This window comes from Dysidea avara, chromosome 4 (genome assembly GCF_963678975.1).
Source record: "Dysidea avara chromosome 4, odDysAvar1.4, whole genome shotgun sequence".
In the NCBI taxonomy this organism is placed as follows: Eukaryota; Metazoa; Porifera; class Demospongiae; order Dictyoceratida; family Dysideidae; genus Dysidea; species Dysidea avara.
Genome location: NC_089275.1, coordinates 40,539,632 through 40,565,049, shown reverse-complemented (window position 1 = coordinate 40,565,049; position 25,418 = coordinate 40,539,632). Strand labels below are relative to the sequence as shown.

The window sequence follows — 25,418 nt, the reverse complement described above, 5'->3', positions numbered from 1 at the left end:
GTGAAGTGCTGCTATGGTTTAATAGCTATAAATGGTGTTAGTTAAGTGTAACTGCATGCATGCTACTGAAATACAGTGGTATATAGTTGTTTGCTATGACAAATTGTTAGTACAACAATGTTTATGTATTGATACTACCACTGAGCTAAATTTAAAAGGGGGTTTCTGTCGAAACCCCAGAAACCCATCTAGATCCGCCACTGCAACTAATACTATAATTATGCATGTTGATGAAGGAAATCAAGCCATTCACTGGCATTCAACTATAACTACTAAACTGTGCTGTGATTTAGCTACGTATAGCTATAGCATCAGTTTAATAAAACAGTAGCTACAAGTACATGTATACAATAAAATACTATCTCTAGCTATATAGAGAAAATCATGTGATTGCAGATATGTATAACTAATCAATGTAGCTACAGCTTTGGCATGCAGTCAGTCATTATTTACCCCCTTGCCGGTTCTATCTGGGGTTCCCCAATGGAGTATTTTGGGACCCCTACTCTTCATTATTTACATGAATGATTTACCATCTTGTGTTACCATCAGTAAAACTTTACTATTTATTGACGACACCAAGATTTATAATACTGTTTGTAGTCCTGGAGATATTTCACTATTTCAAAATGATTTAGACTCAGCAACTTTGTGGAGTATGAGATATAATATGTTCTTTAATCCAAAAAAGAGTGTCCACCTATATTAATGCAAAAGTCATCACTAATTACAAAATAGCTGACACACAGGTTTTAACAAATATAGTTCACATAAAAATCTCGGTCTTATAATATCATCAGACCTATCTTGGGATCAACACTACAAAAACACAATCCCTAAGACCTACAGAATGCTAGGACTGCTCCATCGCAACTTTAGCAAGCATCAAACAGTGACAGCCAAGAGAACTTTGTATAATTTCCTTAGTGAGACTGCAAATTATATACTGTTCAGTGATTTGGAAACCTATAACCATATCAAGCAGGGGCGGATTCAGGGGGGGAGCTTTGGGGGCTGAAGCCCCCCCCCTTCATATTTATAGGCTTTACTTGATCAATATGATGCTGAGAATTACAATGAAATTTCGTCTTAGCATAATTATATGATCACCAATAATATAAAACCACCTTATTAACATCTTTCCAAGGTATTATCAGTGGATTTATATGTTAAAGTTTATGCAACAAGGACCTGGAGGTGTACAAGATCGAGATACTCTAATAGAGCAGTCAGCTAACTACTCTAATAGAACATTCACTGGAAGCATATAGTTGGTTCTGTTATAATCTAAAGGTAGTATATATAATAGAAAATATTATGAATTTTATGTGGGAATGTCTCCAAATTGCAGTATTTTAACACCTATTTTTCAAAATTTCCTGGGGGGCATGCCCCCAGACCCCCTAGTTCCAGCATGCTCTCTACCCAAGAGATTAGCACCTTGAGTTAGCCCCCCCCTTTTATAAATCCTAGATCCGCCCCTGTCAAGGACATCACACTTATTGAGCAGGTCCAGAGAAGAGCAGCAAAGTTTATTTTAAATGACTATTATAGTTATCATTATTAGTATAGCTAGCTATAGTATAATTATTGTACTAGCTTATATAGTAGCTATATAGCTAGTTAGCTAACTATAGCTATATACAGCTGCATGCAATATGCATGCATGGGTGTCTATTAGCTAGATAGCAATAATATCTACTGAATGGTTGGATCGCGTACTGTTTGCAACTGGCCATATAGGACCTTGGAGTTACTGCACGATGGCTATATCTTAGTGGGAAACACGGATCCCTGGTGATATATGTGCGGGGAAACACGAATCCCTAGGGATATGTGTGTGCGGTGAAATATTAAAAAAATCGCTACGGGAAACACATATCACTGACAGCTTTTGGTGGGAAACACGGATCCCTAGTGATATGCGTGCGGGGAAACACGGATCCCTAGGGATATGTGTGCGGGAAACACGTTACCCGGGGAAACATATATCACTGTGACACCGGTATATAGACGATGGCGGAAAGCAAGGCGAATGGTGTGGTCAGACTTGGAATGCCTTGTGAGTACTTATAATAAATAATTGGTGTGTACTAAGTCCCGATAAAAGTTGTACACTAGCTACCTCTGACATGTAGGTTACGTTTGACCCGGTAGTGCAACTGAATTGAAAGTGCTGATCGAGCACAGCCACACCCTATCATGGTACAGTTTGGCGATTCTGTACATAGATAGACCTCAAGTACTCATTAGGGGATTTGATTTAGCTACCTACTAAAAAAAACAACATTTGGTTCAGCAAACCGGCTGCCACCGTCAAAGCCCCAGGGGTGGGGCAAGCGTAGGTGTCAAATCTCGAGTAAGTGTACGGGACTCCCGGGGTGAGGATGGGGCTTGAAATTATAATGTCAGATCGTAGCCGCTGTATAATAGCTAATAACTACACGTAGCGCTATATAGCACTGGCAGTTGTATGTCGGCACGTATAATGGCGTGGCCTGGCCTGGCCTATGACAAATTCTATCTATATACACTTAAGCAGCAGTGACGAATCAGTATGATCATATAGATACTGATTCGTCACTGGGTACATAGTGTACTATCTATGGTATGATGAAAGGGTTTCTGTAAAGTGTATCACCGGCATGAGGACTCATTTTGATCATAAAGTGCAGCTCAGTTAGCTGGGGTTGTAGCTAGCTGCTGTATCAGGAAGTTCAGTCTGCACTCTCTCACAAATAGAGTAGACCAGCCTTACAATACCTTCATTATTATTATTATTATTATTATTATTAATGGACAAAAATTGCTTGGCAGTACAAGACTGTCAAGCTAGGCCGCAGGCCTTTCATGACACCTTGACAGTTTTTGTCAGCTAATAAGTACCTCACTACAACCTGAAACACTTCCTAGCTACAATTTTACATCTATTTAGTGGATTTTCTATTGGCTAACTGATGCCTACAGGCAAGCGTAACTCAATACAATGGCTAAGCTTCATAGGCGGTGGAGACGGGGGGGGGGGGCATGGCCCCCCCACTTTTATGGAAACAGTCTGTTTGCAAAAAAAATCGAGATACTCTAATAGAACAGTCAGGATCTGGATACTCTAATAGAGCAGTCATAGTATTCAGAGAAGCAGTGTAGCAAGTTACTTAGCTACGTATGTGTAGTTATAAATAAGGAGATATAATTGTGGAGAGCATGCAGCTATTGTCAGCAGGCTGTGACCTTTTTTTTTTTTTTTTTTTTTTTTGTCTTCAACTTGCAGCTGCCTGGCCCCCTCACTCTTTGGCCTGCTCCACCGCCCCTGCTAAGCTTTGAGCTAGATTTTTCACTGTGTAACATTGCTTCAGCCCAACAGATACCTTTTGGAATACCGCACTACATACGATGCATGTTTCGTGGACTTACCTGTGTTCTCCTTTGTGCCTGTTTTGCAATGATAAATTGGAAACACAACAGAGCAGGTATCACATTGTTCATATATGAGCCATATATATAGCGTTTTACAGAGAACCTGTTTAGGAAGAGTACTGCTTAAAATTATGTACCAATCAAAAGCATTTCTTGCTAAAATCAAATGGTGCAATCCAACGTTGTAAGTGGGTCAGTGCTGTTGACCCGAATAGTAATCCGAATGGGACCCGGTTTAATTAAAATAGAGGCGTGCCCCAAGAGCTAGATTAAAAGTTCACAAGTTCCATTAGTCAGCTCTACATTTTTACACTATAAAAATTGTCTGCAAGAAGTGAGTAGCTACGTATTATCAAGTGGGTGTGGCTCCACGTACGTATTATCAAGTGGGGGTGGCTCCACATGAGTTTACATGCAGCTACAGAATTTCCAGAAGTTAGTTACCTACATTTCAAATAGCAACACGGATCTGGTGATGCATGCATGCCCACAGAGCACAGCTAGTACAATTCCGATAATTGGGTGTGGCTCTGCATACCCCGCACAGACAGCAAAGCATATTCCAGAATGGTGGGTGTGGCTCCACGTAAGTTTCTTGAGTGTTTACAACTGCATTTCCATCAATACAATCGAGCTTGTTAACTTATAGTCACACATGATCTCATCAGGGTCAGACCCAGATATTATTTTTTTATTTACCTATAGCTACTGTACAACTTCAGAAATGAAGAAAAATGTACAGACGAATCACAAAAAAAAAGAAAAAAATCAATACAATAAGTAAATTATAATTTAATTATAGATTTAAATAATGCAAGTGAATTAGAGTCTTTAGCTAGGTTAGGTAAATCATTCCAAAGTGAAATTGTTGCTGGAAAAAATGAGGACTGATATGAGGTCTTTGATGCTTGCAATGATAGGAGGTTAAAAGGATGATAATTTCTTGTACTGGAATATGTTTCAAAGTTAGTATACAAATCAAATGGGATATCAATTTCATTGTGGATAATTTTGTACATCATGGATAATCTTAATTTTAATTGTCTGCTTTCAAGTGATTCCCAGTCCAGCTGGTCCATAAGGTTAGTTACGTCAACAGTAGGGTCACGTGTGTATGCATTGGTCACAGACCGGGCTGCTCTTCGTTGTATCTGCTCTAACTGGGATATTAAGGTAGACTGCCAGGGTGCCCACACTGTTGCAGCATATTCGAGTTGGGAACGAATATGTTGCAACAGTGTGGGCACCCTGGCAGTCTACCTTAATATCCCAGTTAAAGCAGATACAACGAAGAGCATCCCGGTTTGTGATTCAGTGCATTGGATAAGACTCACTTGATCATGACCTGGACAAAATGTGACCCAAATGACCCGGATAATCTGGATGACCCGGCCCACTTACAACGCTGGTGCATTCAACCCCGATGGTATAAATTATACGATCTCACATGCATGATAAATAAAACTGACATACAAAATGGAGACATGCAACCACCAGGAAAGGACTACTGCTGATAATGAATGTCTGGCCGTCAAATTCAATAAAAATGTTACTTTTTCCTTTTTTGTGTCATACCTCCACAGCAAGTTAGTTAAACTGCTGACAATGCAAGGTGTCAAGTTGCTGTAGCGCCAAGTAATGACTTTCAGACATTTGAACAGGAATCGTCTGAGTTTTCCATTATAGTGTAGTGTTCTCTATTTATGTAATGCTGTGTAACAGGCTGGACATAGCTGAGAACAAGTGGTCACTTCGCTATTTCACTATTATATAGTTGAGGCACGTGTACAGATGAAAGCAATATGCATGACGTCATTCTTTCTTTTAATGTGGTGTGCACAGGTTCATAATAATGTTACTAGAAAAGTAAACAAATGAGTACCAGGAAAATAGTAGAATTCTTAGGGATCAAGTAGTGAAACTAGGGAGGTCATCTACAGTACTAGTGGACTTACTTTAGTTTATCCCAATAATAACTGAATTTAAATTCCAAATTATTTTTCCTTGGATATATTTGTGTAGTTTATTGTGTCTGATTATTTAAATTAGTCTGGTGCCGCCTGTCCCCTATGCAAAAAGTAAGGGTCTGGTGAATTCCACACTGGCCAATTAATGACGTTCACATACAAATTTCCTTAGCAATGTGTACAATGCTTTTATATTCAAATTTGAGAGCAATCATGTGATGTAACCAACAGTTATATACATATGCTGTCTAATTGAAAGACTGATGTAGGATCTGTACTTCTCCAGATACTTACTTTTGTGAAGAGGTGGGCAGCACCAGACTATGGTACCACTCAAATGTAACGTCATCTCTTGAGAGTGCAAGCAATAACACTCGCTATTTAAAGGGCGTGGCACCCATTTTGCTTGCAAGTATTTATCCCATTTTGTTTGGAATGAATACTTGTGAGCTAAATTGATACCACACTCTTTAATTGGTGAGTTTTCAATTGCTTGCATTCTCCCGAGATGACGTTACACTTGAGCCCTACCATATATTTCAATAATGATGGTTTTTCTCATTAATAATAAGGCATCTGAATGCATGCCTCCAGAAAATTTTGTGAAGTTGTATGATTGGATTTTGGGCTACTGTTATGATACATATTTAGCAATCATATGACTGCAAGACAAAAGTTTTGATCAAAATGTAGCTTGATTGTTCTATTAGAGTAATTACTTGACTGCTCTATTATTTTTAGTGCAATGGGAGGTAGAAAGCAATAATTATTAAAGTGTTGCTGAGGGTTTATAAGCTATAACAAATACAATTACAAGCTTGCCACTGAAGTACTGTGGTATATAGTGTTTTGCTATAATAAATTGGCAAGTTAGACTACCACTGAGGTTAAGTTTAGAAGGGGTTTCTATTAGAATTCAAAGAAACCCACCTAGATCCTCCACTGTTTACCCTAGTGCCATTAACCAGAATGTGCCTGATATCTATTAAACTCATGAGCATCTTTTTTTTAAGTTTCCCTTAGGCCAGGAAAAGTTGATTCACAGTTCAAGGCCAAAGATTTTCCAAACGTGAAAGCGTAAAGGTGGGTGGTTGGTCATTTTATATTTGAATTGTAATATGCTACACTCTACAAAAATCATTGTCGAGCCGCATTTCTGCTAGATAATCCAATAGGCTTTATACCTGCAAACAGTTTAGCTGTGTTACAAGTTTCCCTGAAAATCTAGGGATCATGCAGCTGCAAACAAGTCACTCTGTAGAGAGTTCAGGCATGTCACAAGTATCCCTGTTGAGAGTTCAGTTACCTAATAAATCATCATCATTACAATGATTTACTGTAGTATTTTTTTAGCAAACCCACACCTTTAATTTCATTATTTTTCACCCTGACTTTTTTGAGAGCTGCACACTTTTTACAGCTTGATTGCTTTGGTTTATACTAATTTTCAAGATTTAGGATGAGCTGAGATTTGAGAGATTTCAAAGTTGTACAAAATATCAAGGAGTTGCATGAATTATATATACAATAAGAGTGACTTGTAAGGTAGCTAAACTTTCTACAGGATGACCTAAATCCTACAGATTGACTTGTTACCTGGTTAATCACTATACGTGGTGACTTTTAAAATGTCTAGCTTACTACATACATGAGCTTATGGTGACTGCACTATTAGAGTATTTCAATCATGCGCTTGCTACAGTGTCGTTGATTTCATTATTAATCAATGGTTTTATGGCAAATTTTTCATTCCTCTACACCACTAAGAGATGTTTCTATGATGATTAATACACCTTCCGTATAACAGATTTTTGGTAAGTGGGTTGTCTGGTAAGTGTAATCATGTGATGTGTTACACACAGCTAATACATCACATGATTTTATATGTGTTATATTCAGAACCAGTAAAAAAATATTGTAGTCACAAACAAGAATTGGTAGGAGGGTTTTTTTCTTTTCTTTGTCCCTTTTCTCTTTCACATTATTGTCAACTACTGTTGGCTAAGTAATTATTTAAAGTCTCAAGGTTAGGTTAGGTAATTGAAAGGTAAAAATATATCCATTGACGCTTACCAAGTCTGGTTAAAAAGTTATAAACACTCACAGGGATATGAAGGATTATTGGTGTTAAAAAGACTGATTTTTGTCACATTTGCTGAGTAAACCACTTATGGGAATAACTTGAAAATCTGTCTATGTGTAGGTTAATCATCTTAGCTAAAACCTTTTATGGGTAATTGTAATGACAGCTGAGTTTCAATAAGAAAACAACCTGGCATGGGTGAAATAGTCTAATAGAGCAGTGATCAAGTATTAAATTAGGTTACCATAGTAACATATTAGTTATTGAAACAAGTCCGAGGCAAAGCCAAAGACGAATGTTAATAACTAGGATATTCTATGACTGCTGTGATACAACTGGCTTATATTCAAGTGAATTACTGTCAGTACTTTGATATATGGCTTCATATACAGCCAAGGATTACTGTATTATCCTATAACTAATTTTTTAGATCTATAAGTGGAAAATCTATGTATGCTCTATTAACAAAAAGTGTTCACTATTAAAGTATCATGTCATTAACAAAGAGAAAACATCCTGATCTCCTGTAAGTGTGTGAACGTACAGCGGATGGCTGAAGAAAATCACAAGATACAACCAAGTGCTAAACATTATGTCATAAAAATGGTAAACTACAATTAAGGCCTGCAATCATGTACTAACTAGGAATATGATTACAGATGAACAAAGGCACAATAACTAGGCATTTTCATGCCAATGAATAAAATGGTATGACGATTCTAATCAAAACAGCTTAGCATGTTATGTACACTATATTATGGTAGTGTGGTCCATGTCATCACTTCTTTAGAGGGATAACTTCTCTGGCATCATTAATGCAGACATAGCTGGAACAGGTCTGCTTGCAAATGTGAACAATAATTTATTAAAAAGCAGTTATTTACCATAATATAGCACTTGGTGTAACATCATTAATTCTATTGTAGCAGTCATATCTAAGGAATTATGTAATTGCATAGGACTGTTATATCATTGGTGTTTAAATAATTCACCCCTGGGAGTGGTTTAATATTGGGCTCTAAAAACCAATTGTGCCACTGCATGAAATGTATGTAGAAAATATCTGGACAACTGTCCAAGGCTGTTCAAGTCTCTAGTCTTGTGTTTCAGCTGGCCAGTAGCATTACAGGTTGCCAGATCAATCCCAGTGGCTGTTGCACATCTCTAAAAATCCACTCATGAAAAGTAGCCTAATCAAACCAGAGGTATGGCTGTGGTGCAAATGTGTAGGGAATTGAATGGTGTGGCTATCCATTCATGGTGAAAAGTGAACTCACTGGGTGTGTGTAGATTGACGATATTTCAAGAGTTGGTCACACAATATCAAATTATATAATTAACATAATAATAATAGTATAGATAATCACACATATTTGAGTGCAGTTAGGGAATAATTGTACGAGTAACAGTCAAAATTCGCCGAGTGCAATTTTGGCTGTTATGAGTACAATTATTCCATAATTGCACGAAAATGTGTGTGATTGCCTACTAATCACATAGTGACCACCCTTCTTGGTTTGTAGTACACATCTATCCAGTTCTATGTGGCCATTAACTTCTACCTGGTGATCGCATCATCCTTCTTTGTATTACACCATTTGTTGTTGCACTTAAAAGGCTTCACATGTCAGCAGTTTCTGATTGGATACTTAAAATATCTACATATGTTGCACTTAAAAGGCTTCTATTGTCAGCTCATGTGATTGGTTATTCATTATATCACTTTTTGTTGCACTTAAAAGGCTTCTGTTATTCTGCTATTTTATTGGCTACTTTACAGTGCAATTACAGAAACAAGGCCATGTGATTTGGGATTAATTGCACTCCTACTATTGAGACCAATGTATGGCAAATTAAATCACTATGTGATTATTATTGTAATTTTTCCATAATAATTATATGTTGATGCATCTGCATGCATTTTCTCTCTGAAAATCACAGCCTTATATAGAATGCTTCAACCTCTTGTCAGCATGGGACTGAACACACATCAATAACTTTTTAGTGTTACAAACATTATTATCCATCATCATCCCCATTATATCTGTAGATGACCAGAGGCCTGACATGGTAGACCTTGGCCAAATACTGACCGAATACTGTACACTGGAAACACATCGGTACTGAACTGGGATTGAAATCTGCAGTACTTAGAGTAATAGATGCTGATAATCCATTGAAGAATAGGGAATGTTTTAGAGAGACACTCCAAAAATGGCTACAAATGGATACAAAGGCAACCTGGTACAAACTTGAGCTTGCCATTACTAATGCTAACCGAGAGTCTGGTGGTCTTTCTAAATTGTCATCATGTAAGTTATAACAATCGAATGCACAATGTAAGTTAATGATTCAGCAATTATAGTATAGTATTTGCAGCAAGGAGGATAATGTTATGCATTTTGTGTATATGCCTCGCAAAGTTAATTATATATTTTTGGCCCTACCAGCTCCTCAAACTTGACCAGATGTCCAGGCTTCATTTTATATTTAGTTCATTACATTTAACATACCAATAACAAGAATAGGGGCAAACATTGGTCATGTATATATAATAAAGTTCGTACATCTTGACATAACAATGAAACGGATAGTTACAAGACAAAAAAAACTTCCAACAGTAGCTATAAAAATTATGTAGTAATTGCACAATTCATTCAGGTATAAAAGTAAACCAGAGCCAGAAATATTTATTAATAAATGTTTTGTTTTACTTTGGTAATGTGCTAATTTACATGCTATTGTTCTCTGTATATGCAGTGGATGATGTACCAGCCTCACAACCGCAAAAGCAGCCAGAAGCACCTAAGAACCTGTTAGATGCAATTGATGGTGCAATTTTAAATTCTGGTTAGTGTCCAAAAAGTAATCAATCTATGCTTAGTGCTGGTGATCTTACAGAGCCTGATATGATTGATCTGTATGAATTTGTAGTTCCAAGGGTTTATTCACTATGGAGAGATGTTGGGTTTGCTTTGAAATACGAGATTGCCACTATAAATGGTATAGAAGAAAAGAACCATAAAGATCCAGAAGGAAGTTGCAAAACTCTTTTTGAAGACTGGCTATCAACTGACAATGGTATAAGTGCTGGCCCCAAAACCTGGTCAACACTGCTGGGAGCAATTAAAAGAGTTAACAAGCTTGCAAAAGCACGAGAAGAGATTATACAAAAAGTTGCTGAGTTAAAGTAACAAGCTCACATTATAGCTGAACTTTGCATAATATGTTAACTTGGTAACCACATACACATACCTCATTTAAATATATATATATATATAAGGCTATGTTTTGCAACTTTTATTTTTTACTCTTTGTAAGTTGTTAAATACTCTACAGCATAGGCAGCAGAAGGAAGGGGGGGGGGATAAAGGGTTGAAGCCCCTTGGTCAGCTGAGGGGGCTTAGCCTCCTGGAATGATATCTCGCAAAAATTATTCTTGGACTGGGGCTGAAAACTGTAAAAAGATCAATATACTCTAATAGAATGCTCAAATACCCTAACGCTAGAGCTCATTCTCTGTGACTTGTACCACTACAATCTATCAATTCCAACAGATATATAGTCATTAATATTTTGTGAAATCTTTTTAGAACCAGAAATTTGAGAATGAATACGTTCCAATTGTAAAGTTATTGAACATTATTTTAACTCTGCAACAAGAATATTATTGAGTCAATTAAGCTGCTAATATATGTTATGAACCTTTTGCAACTTAAGAGATATGTGCAGTTTTCATTCAAATCTTGAGCTAGATATAGTATACTGGTTTAGCAATAACTATATGTGCTACCCCAATCAGCATTCCAGCATTTCTTTACTGGGACACATAATGCATGCTAGTATACCAAAATAAAACTGAAAGAAACCACAACTGCATCAATAATATCAATGGTCAGTGGTGTAGAGAGGGAGTTTCCAAATAAGGGTATTGCAAAGTGCCATTGAATTTTTAGATTTCTAAAGTTTCAGCAGGAGTCTAACACACCAAGTTATAAGTGAGAGTAACAGTATGCAGTACAGCACAACAAAATAAAACTTTATATTCATCTCTCAGGAAAGGATCTACATGCCTCATCCTTAGGCTTTAGTCTATTATGCTCCAAAATTTGCCTATTATGCTTTTTGGTATTTCCCTAATTTTTTGCCTATTATGCTCATTTTTATGCTTTTCAGAAATGCATTATGCTTTTATTCTGTGTGTTTTTTCTTTGTGCAGAGATGTTCTTGGAGAAATGTCAATTCAACTGCAACATACAAATAATAGCACTACCTTGAATTGGGATGTCCTCCAGAGTTAGTAGGCATATTAGAGCAGGAGTGCATATCTATAGTCCCTCAGAAGCTATAGAGATTTCATAGTCTAATATCTTTGTAGCTTTGTATGGTTTCCGATTGATCTTCTGAGTTGTAGCAATAGGTATTCAAAAGGCAGCAACTGCTCAGTATAATATGTAACTTGTATTTGCAGCATCATGCCAAGAACATATTAACTATAGCCTCCTGGAGACAAACACTTAAATGGTTATTATTTTCTCTGTTGCATGCTATGACTGTTCTATTAGAGTGTTTGACTGTTCTATTAGAGAATCTCGAACATTTTGAAATATTTTCCTGGTTTGATATTAACCCCAGTCTCACTGCAGACCTACAGAGACTTCCACAATAGAATCCCAATCTCTACAAGTATATTATAACTGACTCCTATCTATGTGATTTGTAATGTTTTTCCTTACCTGAACATATCAGTTTGTAACTGTGTTTTCAGTAATCATAATCATAATCATTCACTGACTCACCACTAACTTTACTTTTATCAGAGCGGCTTCTATCATTGTGTTGCCTTGCCTTCCAATCGAGCTCAGTTCCAAGATTCATAATCATCATATCACATTTTATTCAAAATCAGATGATGAGACGCTTTATATGATACCAAATTCAATGGTTGAAACTCAACTAAACTGTTTTGCCATGCCTTCGTACTAGTTGGCATATGACTACATGTATTCTATAAAACTCAAACCCACAATGAAAAGCATTCATTCAGTCGAGTGTAAACTTGTAGTAGCTAAGACTTAAAACTCCTACAGATAAATTCAACATCCTGAACTATGTCAGCTTCAATACTGGTTCTACTAGATCTTCTGGAATCAAACTACACCACAAGACAGCCCATACCAATACAGCTATGAACTCCTATTTTTTTTGCCTACCTAGACTATGGAACTCTTTGCCAATAATTGATCATACACAATCACTAACTGTAATAAAACAAAAATTGAAGAAATTTTTATGGAATCATTTCCTAGCTAACTTTGACAATTCATTCTGTTGTTTCCATTACCTTTGTCCCTGTTCCCGTTGTTCCAAGAATCCTGCATCTAACAATTTTAACCACTTGTAACTATAAGTATGTAAATGTTAGTGTATAGTTATTTTTTAATGTATGTTAGGTTATCAGTGTAGGTCACTGGTAGACCCTCAGAATTATTATTCTGTAAAGCATTAATATTATTATTATTATTATTACTGTGGTACATTTTTCTACTCGTTGTCAAGAATCATTTTACCATCCAAATGAGGTTAGCCCTTGCATTTGTGACTGTAAATTAAAAAAAAAAATTTATATATATATTTTTTAATTATTTTTCTCGGGGCTAGATGGAATGCCCTTGCCACCACCCCCAGCACTGGCTGTCAAATGCTGGACAGCTGGATAACACCAGCGACAGTAGAATAAACTACATGAGGGCATCAGCATTGAGCCTGCCCTAGGAATAGGCCAGATCAACGCAAGCATGTATGGGACGATGTACAGAAGATCGATGTCCCCTCAGGCACATGATGGCAGACCTTAACAGTGAGAAGCAAAGCCTACATCTCAGCCAAAACAAGCATTTACTATAGTTCATATCCCATTTGTCTGCCAACATAGAAGCTAACTTCTAGTAAACTGTGGAAGCAGTTGGCCCCATGCCACCACTAGCTAAAAACACCAGAGGAGAAAAACATGCCCTCTCAATCTGTCTCACTCTCTCATCATAAGCATGCCTTTTTTCTTGCTCATTGGTAACACAGCACCAGGACAAAGGAGACAGCGAATAGGAGCTTGCAAATGGGTTAAACACCCTAATGTCAAAAAAACGCACGCTGCCTGTTCGGGCCCCAAAAGTCCCGGGCTACCACATCAAGTCTCGCACCATCCTCCCTATTAGCTGTGACATACCTACCACCATCCTCCTCCCTATTTTTGTGACTGTTATAGCAGAAGTTATACTTATGGTGTGGCAGAAATTAGCCCATTGTGCTCCTAATTATGCTCCATTATGCCATCATTATGCTTTATGTTTTTCAACCCCTATGTATTATGCCAAAAATTATGTCAGCATAATCGACGCAAGCCTAGTATATATCTCCGCTTAAATAACTTTGTTCTGATGATTGCTGACAAAAACCTGGTAGTTGTAAGCTAACAGTACTATCACCAATGAGGTCTTTAGTGGCAATACATCATCAACTGACCTTCCATTTGTAATTGTATTAATTTTTTGCAACTGTAAACTTTAATGTAAATATCAATATGTATGCTCTAAGCTATGCTACAGTCACAGATGAATTCCCTAATAATGTAGCTATACCACAGCCGCATAATAAAGCTTAGCTAGTCATCTATACCCCCCAGAGCTCTGGGACTCACTTACAAATGCTATTTACACTGTTGCTTGATTTGTATATGTGGCTGGATATGCGAAAAGGGGTCTTATAGCTTTTCCAATTGCATGTACTTGATCCATAACTTGACTTGTGCGTATGATACCAGTCTAAAATTTGGTCACTTTATATTCCTAATATAGCACTATTTCTGGATGTAATTATAAGACAATGAGTTAAACACATGATGAGTTATGACTTTTCAAACATGGAAATTTGGAATGACTATAAGACCTCTTTTCTGCAGTCACATATGAACAACTCTGTTGTCATTGAACACTGATAATTGTCTTTTTATGGTAGTTAGCTGCAAGTTTTTTTTTTATATTAAGTGCTATCCTACTCAGTAGGGACCTGTGAGAAGGCTATTTTGATAAACTGCTGAAAATCACTCAGAAGATCTAGCCTAGTGAACCTGCAAACTAAGGTACAGTACGCCTATAAATAGCAGCCTTCATGCAACACTTAATATCAAAAATATATAGCCGTTGAGAATGTGAATCGGGCGGATACATCATACATGAGATATTACAGTATGCACGTGATCATGACAAAGGTGTCCCTGTTAGCGCCTATTGTTACTATAATATAACTACTGAAAAACGTATCGACGATGGCGGCAGGGACTGATCCAGAGGGGGTGGATGGGGTGGCCAGCCACCCACCATGCATGGCCTTGCAGTCACTCAGATTTGCATTATTTAATATTGCCGAATATTACTGATCATGAACACTCTTTCGTTATATCAATATAAACTAAATCCCTGCATTGCATCAGATTCCAATGCTAGCTGGCTATAATCTTACAGTAGATGGTAGCAGGAATGTTTATACCAGCAGGAGCATGTGATCAGTAGGAGATGATATACTGAGTTCACATTAAGTTATTTAATGGAGCAAACCTAAGCTATCATCTCCTAGTGACTCCTACATATCACATGCAAAAGAGAGGAATGTACGTGTAGTATGTACACATGCAGGTGTTACAGATGTATTGTTTTAACCATTAGTGTTAACTCATGATCAGACATTATATGTGCATAAGAGCACAGTGCACATGCTACTGTGCATGCGCTTCACTGTACAAGCCAAACAATAACAGTGTCAGCTCTTCCTGATGTAAATAATAAGACATTCAGAACTCTCAACTTAAAATCTGGGCTAGGCTGGGTAGCCACCCACCTTCATTTATTTCTGGATCAGTGCCTGGGCGGATGGCGTGGTCAGACTTGGGATGCCTTGTAAGTAATTGTTAGTTTACAGATAAACGATTAGTATTCGCGGGTAACTAGCTAATAGCTTTAGCTCTATCAGTTGCTATCGAAGTGATAACGTGATGATTGAAGCCTTGAAGTGCTGAGTAAGCTCAACCACGCCCTTTAAATATGGGCGTATCTGTGCGGCTCAATCCGATCATTACCTGTGTACCACTCTATTGTAACTATACATGCTGTCGACATGACGTACATGTAGTGACCGGCTATCGGTTAGCTATAGTTATACTGCAGTTCTAAGAGACCTTGGGCGACAACAAAACGTCACGTGCGATAATTATAGTTTGAACTTCAAAAAGGATTTGATTTGATTGGACGAAAACTTGTGCACGTGATTTTCGCTTGTTTTGTTGTCGCACAAGGTCTCTTAGAACCGCAGTATCGGTACCTGGACTAGTGAATACATTTAGTTGCTACGCACCACTGATCATGATGCAAGGGGATTTTTCATGGTTTTCCCCGTGTGCTTAATTAATCGGGTGCGGGACGGGGACAGCAAGTATCACAGAAGTTATATCCCTAGCTGCCCATCACAAATAGAGAACTGGCGATGTTTAATTAGGAAAAAAAAAATCTAATTGGTGGCTTTATTGTCTTCAAGTTTAAGAACAATTTAGATAATTACTGGCATCAAATTGGATATGGACAGACTAAAAGGCCCTCGGCCTATTATTAAGTTACCTGTAATGATTGTACATTGTCCATAATTTAATACTAATACTAAGCTGCAAGGTCAGCACAGCATTCCGCTGTCAGACTGAGTATAAAACATATCGTGATCAGATTTGAAGTCAATAAAGTTTGTATGTTAGCTCAGGGGCGGATACAGGGGGGGGGGGGGGGGGGGGGTCAAAGGGGGCTCTTGATCTTCCAAAAATTTTTAGTATACCAAATCGAGATACTCTAATAGAGCAGTCACTCTAATAAAGTGTGTAGTGAGCAATTTAAGGATTTTTATGTACTTTATCAGCTATAAATGCGTGGTTGGTGTGTAGTCTCACGTGCCAGACACCGGGTTTGTGTGGGGGCGGCAAACAAACCGTCTGGTAACTGTTGCACATATTCCGGGACCACTGCCGGAATGTTGGCAGAGTCAATCAGATCGCTTTGCGGACTCTGACGAAAACAAACACTAATAATTCAAATTCTTAGTGTAATAAAGAACTGAATCTCAGCTACAGATTACTTTTTCGAAAGTTTAATAATGCCATGGGCTTAGGATCTTTGTTTCCCTAGTACAGGGCTCTTAAAAGCGTAGGTATAAGAAGGATTATGGTTTAATACGGATTTGTGAAATGGTGAAAATGTCGAGGAAGACTTTCAGCAATGTTTCGAATATGTCATCAGGACATTACTAGTGCAATTATCGTCTTAGTCTGCTCACAGAGGTGATTGGAACAATTCTTACATCATCCTTGGTGCAAAACAATACCGTGATGTAATCTAATTGCATTCCAGTGAGTTCACGGAAAGTGTGCAACAGTGACCAGACGGTTTATTTACTGCCCCCACACAAACTGTCTGGCATGCGAGACTAGTTGGTGAGGTAGACAGCTATTGTCAGCTGGCTGTGACCTTTTTTTTTTTTTTATTGGTCTCATCTTATCAAACCAGAGACAATGTAGTGCTTCAGTTCATTTTTGACCCCCCCTTTCTATAAGTCTGGATCCGCCCCTGCTAGTGTAATTTTTAGCTTTATACTTAGTGTGTTTGCTTTCCTTGCCATTCTCACAGCTGACTCAAGTTGGTCAGATATGCATGTGGTCGCAGGATCCATACACATGGATTTTCAAGTATAGCTCTTAGCTCTTTTGTGTATGATTTTGCTTATTGATTTTTGTGCACATTACATTTATAGTTACTCGCTGTGCAAGGTTCTGCAATTATATGATACTTAATTTCCTTTGTTCATCATATTGCATGATGGTGTTTAAATTAAATGTGGCTCAGTGGCCAGGGAGGCTGATATACTTCCAGCATGGAGGAGCTTTATATAGTTACAAGTACAAAGAAAAATTTGGAATTTTCAACTAGAGTAGGAACCATAGCACATTGATAAAAAGTACTGAAACAAGCTGGAGTAGTGCACGATATTAAAACAATAAGAAGTATACATGTTATTTCCTACTGTGCTCAAGATACCATATATAATGGAAATGCACAGTAGGGATATAACACTTCTTATTGTTTTACTGTGATTGGATATCGTGCACTACTCCAGCTTGTTTCAGTACTTTTTATCGATGTGCTATGGCCCCTACTCAAGTTGAAAATTCCAAATTTTTCTTTGTACTTGTTTGTTAACTTTTTTTTGTAAATAATTATTATGACTGGTGAACCCACGCATACCGCATCTGAAATGGAGCCACGCACCCCAATTGTCGTCTGAAGAGTGAAGTATCCATTACACTTCGTTGTCAGCTATATTCAACCCATTACGCAGCATTTTCAAATCAAGAACTGTTCGAAAAGCACCTCTGCACACAGAGACGCATTCCGAAAGAAATGAAGCCGTGCACCCCAGTTATATCAATTATCATATGAAAAGTGAAGTATCCATTACGCTTCGTTGTTGACTGTGTTCAACCCATTACACAACAGTATGAATCAAGAACTGTTTGACAAGCACCTCTGCTATCAAATAGCCACTATGAAAAATACGGACGATTTCCGTTACGTGAAGGGAAGCCATCACGTGCTATCACCAAATTGACACTTTTCGCTGTCAGCAAAGATGAATGGGACACAAAGGAGGACACTGGTAAGTCCATGAAGAATGCATTGTACGTACTGCGGTATGCCAAAAGGCACCTGTCGGGATGAAGCGACGTGGAACAGTGAAAAAATCAAGCCCATAGCTTTAGCTGTTATCGCGTTACGCTTGTCTGAAGGCATCAGTCAGTCAGTTACTTACTCATTCAATAGAAAATTCCGTTAACTAAATTATTTTAAAATTCCATAGCAAAGCTTGTTTGGGCTTAGTTTCACCTAACCAATATTGCCTGATCATCGTTAGGGGAAATTGAGACTGTTTTTTTGGGTGATATTATTTCTTGGGCCACGCCTACTCCTTTGTGGTCCCTACTATACACTACTATCATAGTGTATGATATGTGTAATATAAGATTGCCACTAGCTATACTGATAAGACAATGATGACATAATAAACACTAAAAATATAGGATTAGCTATATACAAGACACCAAAATCATGAGTTACAAATGTAGCTCAGTACCAATAGCATAATAAAAAATTGCTAAGAGAAATCATAAATGTAGCTATATAACAATTTGTGGCATGCAAAACACTTATTCAATTACCTTCTCTACAAAGGTATAAGCATATGAACCAGTTGAAGTTTTCAACTTTGTGGCCATGATAGAGGAATGTTTCACAAATCACTGTTGTTTTGTTGACTTCATACCATCACAATAGTAGGGACTGGCCGTCCATGCCACATCATGATAGAGACACAATGTCCTCCAGTATTGATGGTGCAACCACCAAGCCAATAATGCTGATCATAATGATAAGTGACAATGACAAATTATTGATTTATTCGAGGCTGGTTGATTCTATGCTGATCAGAATTACCCATGGACTTTTATTGGTAACAGGAATGACAAAACTTTTGATTTACGTACATTTGCATGCATAAAACTGATCCCTTACACTGTTTGCTGTACAGACAGTAGCATCAATTTGATCAGTGATAATATATTGTGCTTTTTGAGGTGGCTTGCTTGGGAATCCAGTTCTACAAAAACCATGACATGGCCTGGGATGGGAAATATGATCCATCAATCCAAGGAGTCAAACAAAAACAATGAAGTTTAAGTGTACTTCACCTATCTCAGGCTGATAAAGATCAAACATTTTATCATTGGCTTCTTTCAAAGAAAGGAAATCATGCATGACATTTTTGCAGCAGTTTAATTGTCCCATTTAATTTTGGCCAGGTCTAGGTGTTCATCCATACAAGCTGCAATTAGTAGTACTGCTGTAATAGCATCTGCATAATCAGTGTTAAAGCACTGGACTGATGTGTGATAAGCAAGAGCTAACTGAACGAATGTGCAGGTAGCAATTGCAACATGATAGTTCAGCTCCACTCTGGCAGACTCATTGTATGCTGAAAATACCTGTGGATTTAAACAGAAAACTAATAAATATAGCGTATTTGGATATAAACAGAAAACTAATATATATATATATATATTATAGCATATTTACAACTATTTAATAAAAAATAAGGACAAACATTTTGATATCCAGGATGATTAGCTAAAATCTTGTGCATAATTTATAATATCCATACAAAGTTGGGCCTATAGCTAATTATAATGAAGAACAGCCAAAAAAAGTTGTTACTTTTGTACACGTACATGTAGTGCTCAAATATAATAACATACAGCATAGTGTCAGGGGCAGACCCAGGAGCTGGAAAAGGGAGGGGCACAAACAGGCTAAGTTGTAGGTGGTTGGGAGATTCAAATTCTCTTGTTAGCTAGTTGGTACATTTTTGAAGCAGCAAATAATCACCCCTTAGAAGTGTCTAACTGTTAATTTTTGCCATTTTGGCCTTTGCAGATGGTTGTGAAATGTTAAAAGGCTTGAATAATAGCAACAGGATAATTATTTTTAGAGGCACTTAGTATGCACGAAGGTGCTGGGTAACACTTTCACGGCTAGTTTGACATTACAGTAGTTTGCTTTAGTTCTGAGTGAATTTGTAATAAATGCTAGTACAATATGCATATTTCATGAGTTTTATAGCTAAACTGATCTTGGCCTGGCATAAAGTTAGTATTTTAATCAGAAGTATGGCTGGCTCAAATGACCCATGGCTGGCTCAATTTGCAATTGGCAATTCATTTCAATTGGCAGTATGGCTGGCTCAATTTGCCCCAAATGACCCATCATGGATTCTGCCATTGAGTGTTGATGTATACATATGAAATGAATTTGAACACATGCCAATTGAATTGCATAGCAGTAGTATACAGGCGCATATGAGTAAATCATGCACTTTTAGCTAAATAATTCCACTTGCCTTAGTTTCTTCTTCTTTACTTAATTCTCACTGTGCTTCATCTAAGCCTAGATCATAAAGAAACACTATCCCTCCTTTAGGAGGATTAGTATCCAAAGTGTTGATGTAACTACTCCTTATATGTTGTGTCAGCATCCTCCAAGTACTGTAATTTACAACTTGGCTATAGTCCAGAGCTACATTCAAATTGCTAGAAAGTAGTTTACAATCTGAGTGCGAAATGATTTGCTCTTCCCTACAATCCATTTGAAAACCACTCATGAGTCCTTAGTGTGAGGTCTGGGTTTACAGCTAGCTGAGGACGTCAAAATCTCTCTAACCTTATACATTAGTTCAAAGGTTACCCACGAAAGCTACTTGATTTTTTCTTAGCTAAGCCATGCACTAGCTAAGGACGTAAAAATCTCTCAAACCTTAAATGGTAGTTTAAAGGTTACCTCAAAGCTATACTTGATATTCTTTGCTTAGTTTTATAATCTGTTCAAGTAAAAAAAAAAAAAAAAAAAAACCTGTTCAGAGAAAATTGCTTATGATCACTATACATGATACTCTAACAAGATGCACATAGCTATCTAACCAGCTAGCTAATTCATAAAGCTAATAGCTTTAGTAGCTAAGTACACAGTAGATGAGCCCTTCCGTCTGTGGTCCCTAATGCCCTTGGTTGTCCCCGTCCCGGTTTTACTCTTGTTGGCCATCCCCGACCCTGTCCCCATCCCTATTTTACCCTTATTTTCCCCACCCCCGTCCTGGTTTTACCCCTATTGTCCCCGTCCCCATCCCTGTTCCCATCCCGGTTTTACCCCACCTCTGATTAATTACTTACCTAACTAAAATGCAAACAGTGGAAATTCTAGACTCTGGCCAAACATACTTGCAGGGGGACACAGAATGAATATTTTTGGTATTAGAATTTCTGAAGGGCATGGGCCTGAGTTTGCAACCCCAGGATTTTAATTTAAACTTTAAAGGCCTGAAAATGGCTTAAAGTTGATGCTAAAACTATATCAATTCCAACGCTATGAATATAATGCTATAATAAAATAGGGTCTAGTAACCAGGATTGTTTCAGATTTGAAGTGGAATGTCTTTGGGGGAAGGCCTGGGTGCTTCCCCTGCACCATGTTTAAACAAAAATGATGCATACTATAGCTACACCATGATTTAATGTGCCCTTAGGTGGTAACATTAAAAGGTGCTGTTTGTGCATCTAACACTGTAGTTTATGTAGCTTATAGAAACTATATCAAGTGTGGATGCCTCTCGTGTGCTAGGAAGTTGAAGTTGGCTGTCAATAATTATTTTGTCTGGAAGTGAAGATTACCTATTGTAATACTAACTAATCTTCACTTCCAGACAACATAATTATTGACAGCCAACTTCAACTTCCTAGCACATCCACACTTGAGTCCCTTAGTTGGTAAACGTTCTTCCAAAGCAATTATTCTTGGCAGGTCCTCCTGATGATGGTCAGTAATTTCAGACTTGGCTTGTACTTCATGTGCCTGCATCATGTGGCAAATAAACAAAACATTCATCATGTAAATATACACAGTTTGTGCTAACCTGACACATTTATAATATGACCACTCAAGTTTATCACAGCTGCTGCCTTATGTTTCTCAACCTACAGCCCTTCAGCATTTCCACCACATCATGTGCAATACTTGTTTATCGATATGATTCTGGCATTACAGTACAGTGGCGGATCTAGGATTTTTGAAAGGGGTGTATATAAGCTATAACCTTAGTATAGCTATGTAGCTACACTATTGTGCTATCATTTAGACATCCTTACTTGCTCTTGCTCTTTTATCAAAGAAAAATACTGAATGGTTTTCTTGCTTTAAATTCTCATCAGAGTCTCTTCTCTTTTGTTTTCTCATTTTGAACTCACGCCAAAAAAGCACCTGAAAAATAATTACCAAGTGAGCAGATGAGCTACTGTTTAGTTTACCTCAGACTCAGATGAAAAAGAAGACATTCTGTAAGTTATATATATTATAAATGTTACTGCTATGATAAAGAGCTATTTACAACAGAAGAATGGCTTACTCAGCCAGCATCACTCTTAAAAATGAAATTCTGAAAATGGGTTTTTGTCAAAACTACCAAAACCCTTCTAGATCTGCCACTGCAGTAATGTGATGTGACAGAGCCGCACCAGTGTGCAATTAGCTACCAAAGAGCTCCAAGGCTGTAAGTTTGGCGTAACTTTTAATTGAAAACTTTCTGCCTCTGAAATGGAGGTTTGTCCGAACCATCCATCCCCCTCCTCCCTTCCCCTGGCTATGCACATGAAAAACGGTCATCTCAACTGTAAGGCCACTCCAATTGAGAATGTAGTTTCCTATCCAGATGATTTTACAATCAATGAGGATGGAGGGAGGTTACCTTCCTTGGTTAAATGCCATATCTTCAGTAGTAGCCGCACTAATTTGGCACAATTGATTTTGCATAAGCATCGTTTTCGAGTATCGAGTAAAATAGTCACTGAATTAATTTTTTGAACTACTATGTATTATAAATGCTGTGACATTTAACCAAGTAAATACGGTAACTGCTTTTGTTATTGAAGTATATTATATTGAGCTGAGTGGATTTCCGAGACATGAAGTAGCCAAATTGTGGGCTATATAATGATACTGTAATCATAGAAAACTTTCCATATGGTGGAACATGTATAGCAAATTCTTTTTATTAATTGTAATGACAACTGCTAATGACATTGGTACTTATATTAGACATGATGGGGATAGGAAATTTTGGAGTGGCCATCTAAGGAGTGCAATATTGCTTATTTGCCATCACTAAATTGAAATATGCTAGTGAGGGGCAGTTTGAGTGTTTTGAATTGCATAATATGAGAGTCAAGCCAATGTTATACTGTGTGTTGAGTGTGCGTGTACGTGTTTGTGAGTGTGTACATTATGTGCATGTGCGTGTATGCGTGCATGTGTGTGTTAAGGCATATGAAGCATCATACAGTAATTATTCCAATGTTGGCAACACTACAATACGTTTTTTAGGTATCCTTCAATTGCTCCCCTTTCCTTCTGGCTGTTTATTTGACCAGTGACCATGTAATAAGCTTCTAAATGTGCAACATCATTATATATTATATGAAGTACTATTGTATTAAGTGCTGTGGGTGGTAACAACTGTATAAATGCAATCATGGTTAATTGCGTTTGTAGAAGTTGAATATATAACATGTACCATGTCACATCCATGTATATGCTATGCCGTTCATGCTCATATACATACTGTACCATGCACTAGTTAACACATATTTGTATTATAAGTGTAGCAGACGGAGACCAGCTATATACAACTACTGTGTTAGTATACACCATAGCTCTTTGTTGCAATACACATTAACACACATTCAAGATGCAAGTTCATTCTTTCTCTTGATTATTGAAATCTGTTATAGATTTCTTTAGCTGGTGATCACTAAGGATACCACCAGGAGCTCAAAAGCACCACAAGACACAAACACCTTGCAACGCTTATGGGCTCCTGATACCACTTTAATCCCAAAAAATAATTTTATTAATGCTACATTATTATCCATTGTTGTCAACAGATGACCAGAGGCCTGACATGAGAGACCTTGGCCAAATACTGACTGAGTACTGTACACAATGGAAGGACATTGGCACTCAGTTGGGATTGTTACCTGCAGTACTTAAAGTAATAGATGCTGATAATACAAAAAAAAGGGAATGTTTTAGAGAGGCACTGCAAAAATGGCTACAGATGGATACAAAGGCAACCTGGCACAAGCTTGAGCTTTCCATTACTAATGCTAACCGAGAGTATCTTGGCCTTCCTAAGTTGTCATCAAGTAAGCTATAATGAGAATCTGGGGTTGGAGAAATTAATAGAACTTGTATACTATAATAATTATGTCGACCACTATATACAGTGATATTACTATTGTTATTCAGCTCAAATGGCTGGACCTGTAGCTATGTGCCTACATGTACAGTTTTCACATGCCCTTCAAATGTATTTAGCCATAATATGTATATATATAGGTACAAATTTTTGAGGTACATAATTTGCACGAATCAACAAATTTCAGTATTTTCACAGTTTTATTTCAAGAATCACATCTTTTTCACTGATGTTACCTATTAGAAAGGATAGAGCTAACCCTAATAATTGTTAATTTTGGGAATGAAAATTTTGTGGACAGCCAAGCAACCGCAAAAATTATATACCTCAAAAATTTGTACATATACAGTTAGTACTTGGCCAATACTCGGGCCAATAAAACCCTAAATCTTCTATGTGTATCAAAAGTAGACTTACTTTAGGAACTATACATCACTACTAGCACAAATAATGTCTATGTAACTGTACCTATTGTTCAACTCCGCTCCAGAAGAATATAGTGTCCTTTTCCTCAAGAGTTTTTCAAAAACAGGTTTTGATTGTGGGTTGAATCTCCAGTTACAAAAGTTTTAATTGTGGGTTTTGTATTATTCAGATAATTACCAGTGATTTCCACTATGGCTATAAGAGTTGATTAGTGTGGTTTTATTTTGAAATGAATTATATGATTCAAAAAGTGTTAGTTGGTTTAATTGGTTAGAGTTATCAGCTTCAGTATAAAATGTAGCTACCAACTCAGTTATTAAGCAAACTGTAGTCTTTAGGTAATTTGTCATCTCATAAGGCAGCGATATAGCATATTCACCCACTTTTGTCTATATATGAATGTAAAATCTGTATCAGATATGACCCCATGCTGTGGGTTAACATGCTGGAATTTGTAGCTAGTTATAGTTCAGTCTTCATAACCCGGCAGATCTAGAAAATAAGTTGACTATCAAACAGCAAATTCAGAAGCCCATAAATGCAAATATAGTTGCACTTTGCTAAGGATTGCCAGTGGACTAGCT

The 25,418-nt window shown here is 37.4% G+C and overlaps 2 protein-coding genes across 3 annotated transcripts in view; both read left to right on the top strand.

Annotated features, from left to right (window-relative positions):
* The first annotated feature begins 2,036 nt into the window (after window positions 1-2,036).
* The window catches only part of LOC136252140 (uncharacterized), a 30,835-nt gene continuing 7,453 nt past the window's right edge, over window positions 2,037-25,418 (top strand). The window contains exons 1-3 of one of the 2 annotated variants that reach the window (XM_066044529.1): window positions 14,739-14,798; window positions 15,393-15,419; window positions 24,095-24,355. In XM_066044529.1, the coding sequence (XP_065900601.1) occupies window positions 14,792-14,798; window positions 15,393-15,419; window positions 24,095-24,355 (295 nt within the window). In that variant the 5' untranslated portion in view covers window positions 14,739-14,791. Of the gene's footprint in view, window positions 2,063-14,738; window positions 14,799-15,392; window positions 15,420-24,094; window positions 24,356-25,418 lie in introns of those variants that run through there. The other variant, XM_066044530.1, reaches the window with a different exon arrangement.
* On the top strand, window positions 9,560-10,783 carry LOC136252735 (uncharacterized; the record flags this gene model as incomplete). Its single annotated transcript, XM_066045303.1, has 3 exons — window positions 9,560-9,779; window positions 10,228-10,317; window positions 10,369-10,783. Coding segments are annotated over 3 exons (603 nt in total), but the record flags the coding sequence as incomplete, so codon positions are not given.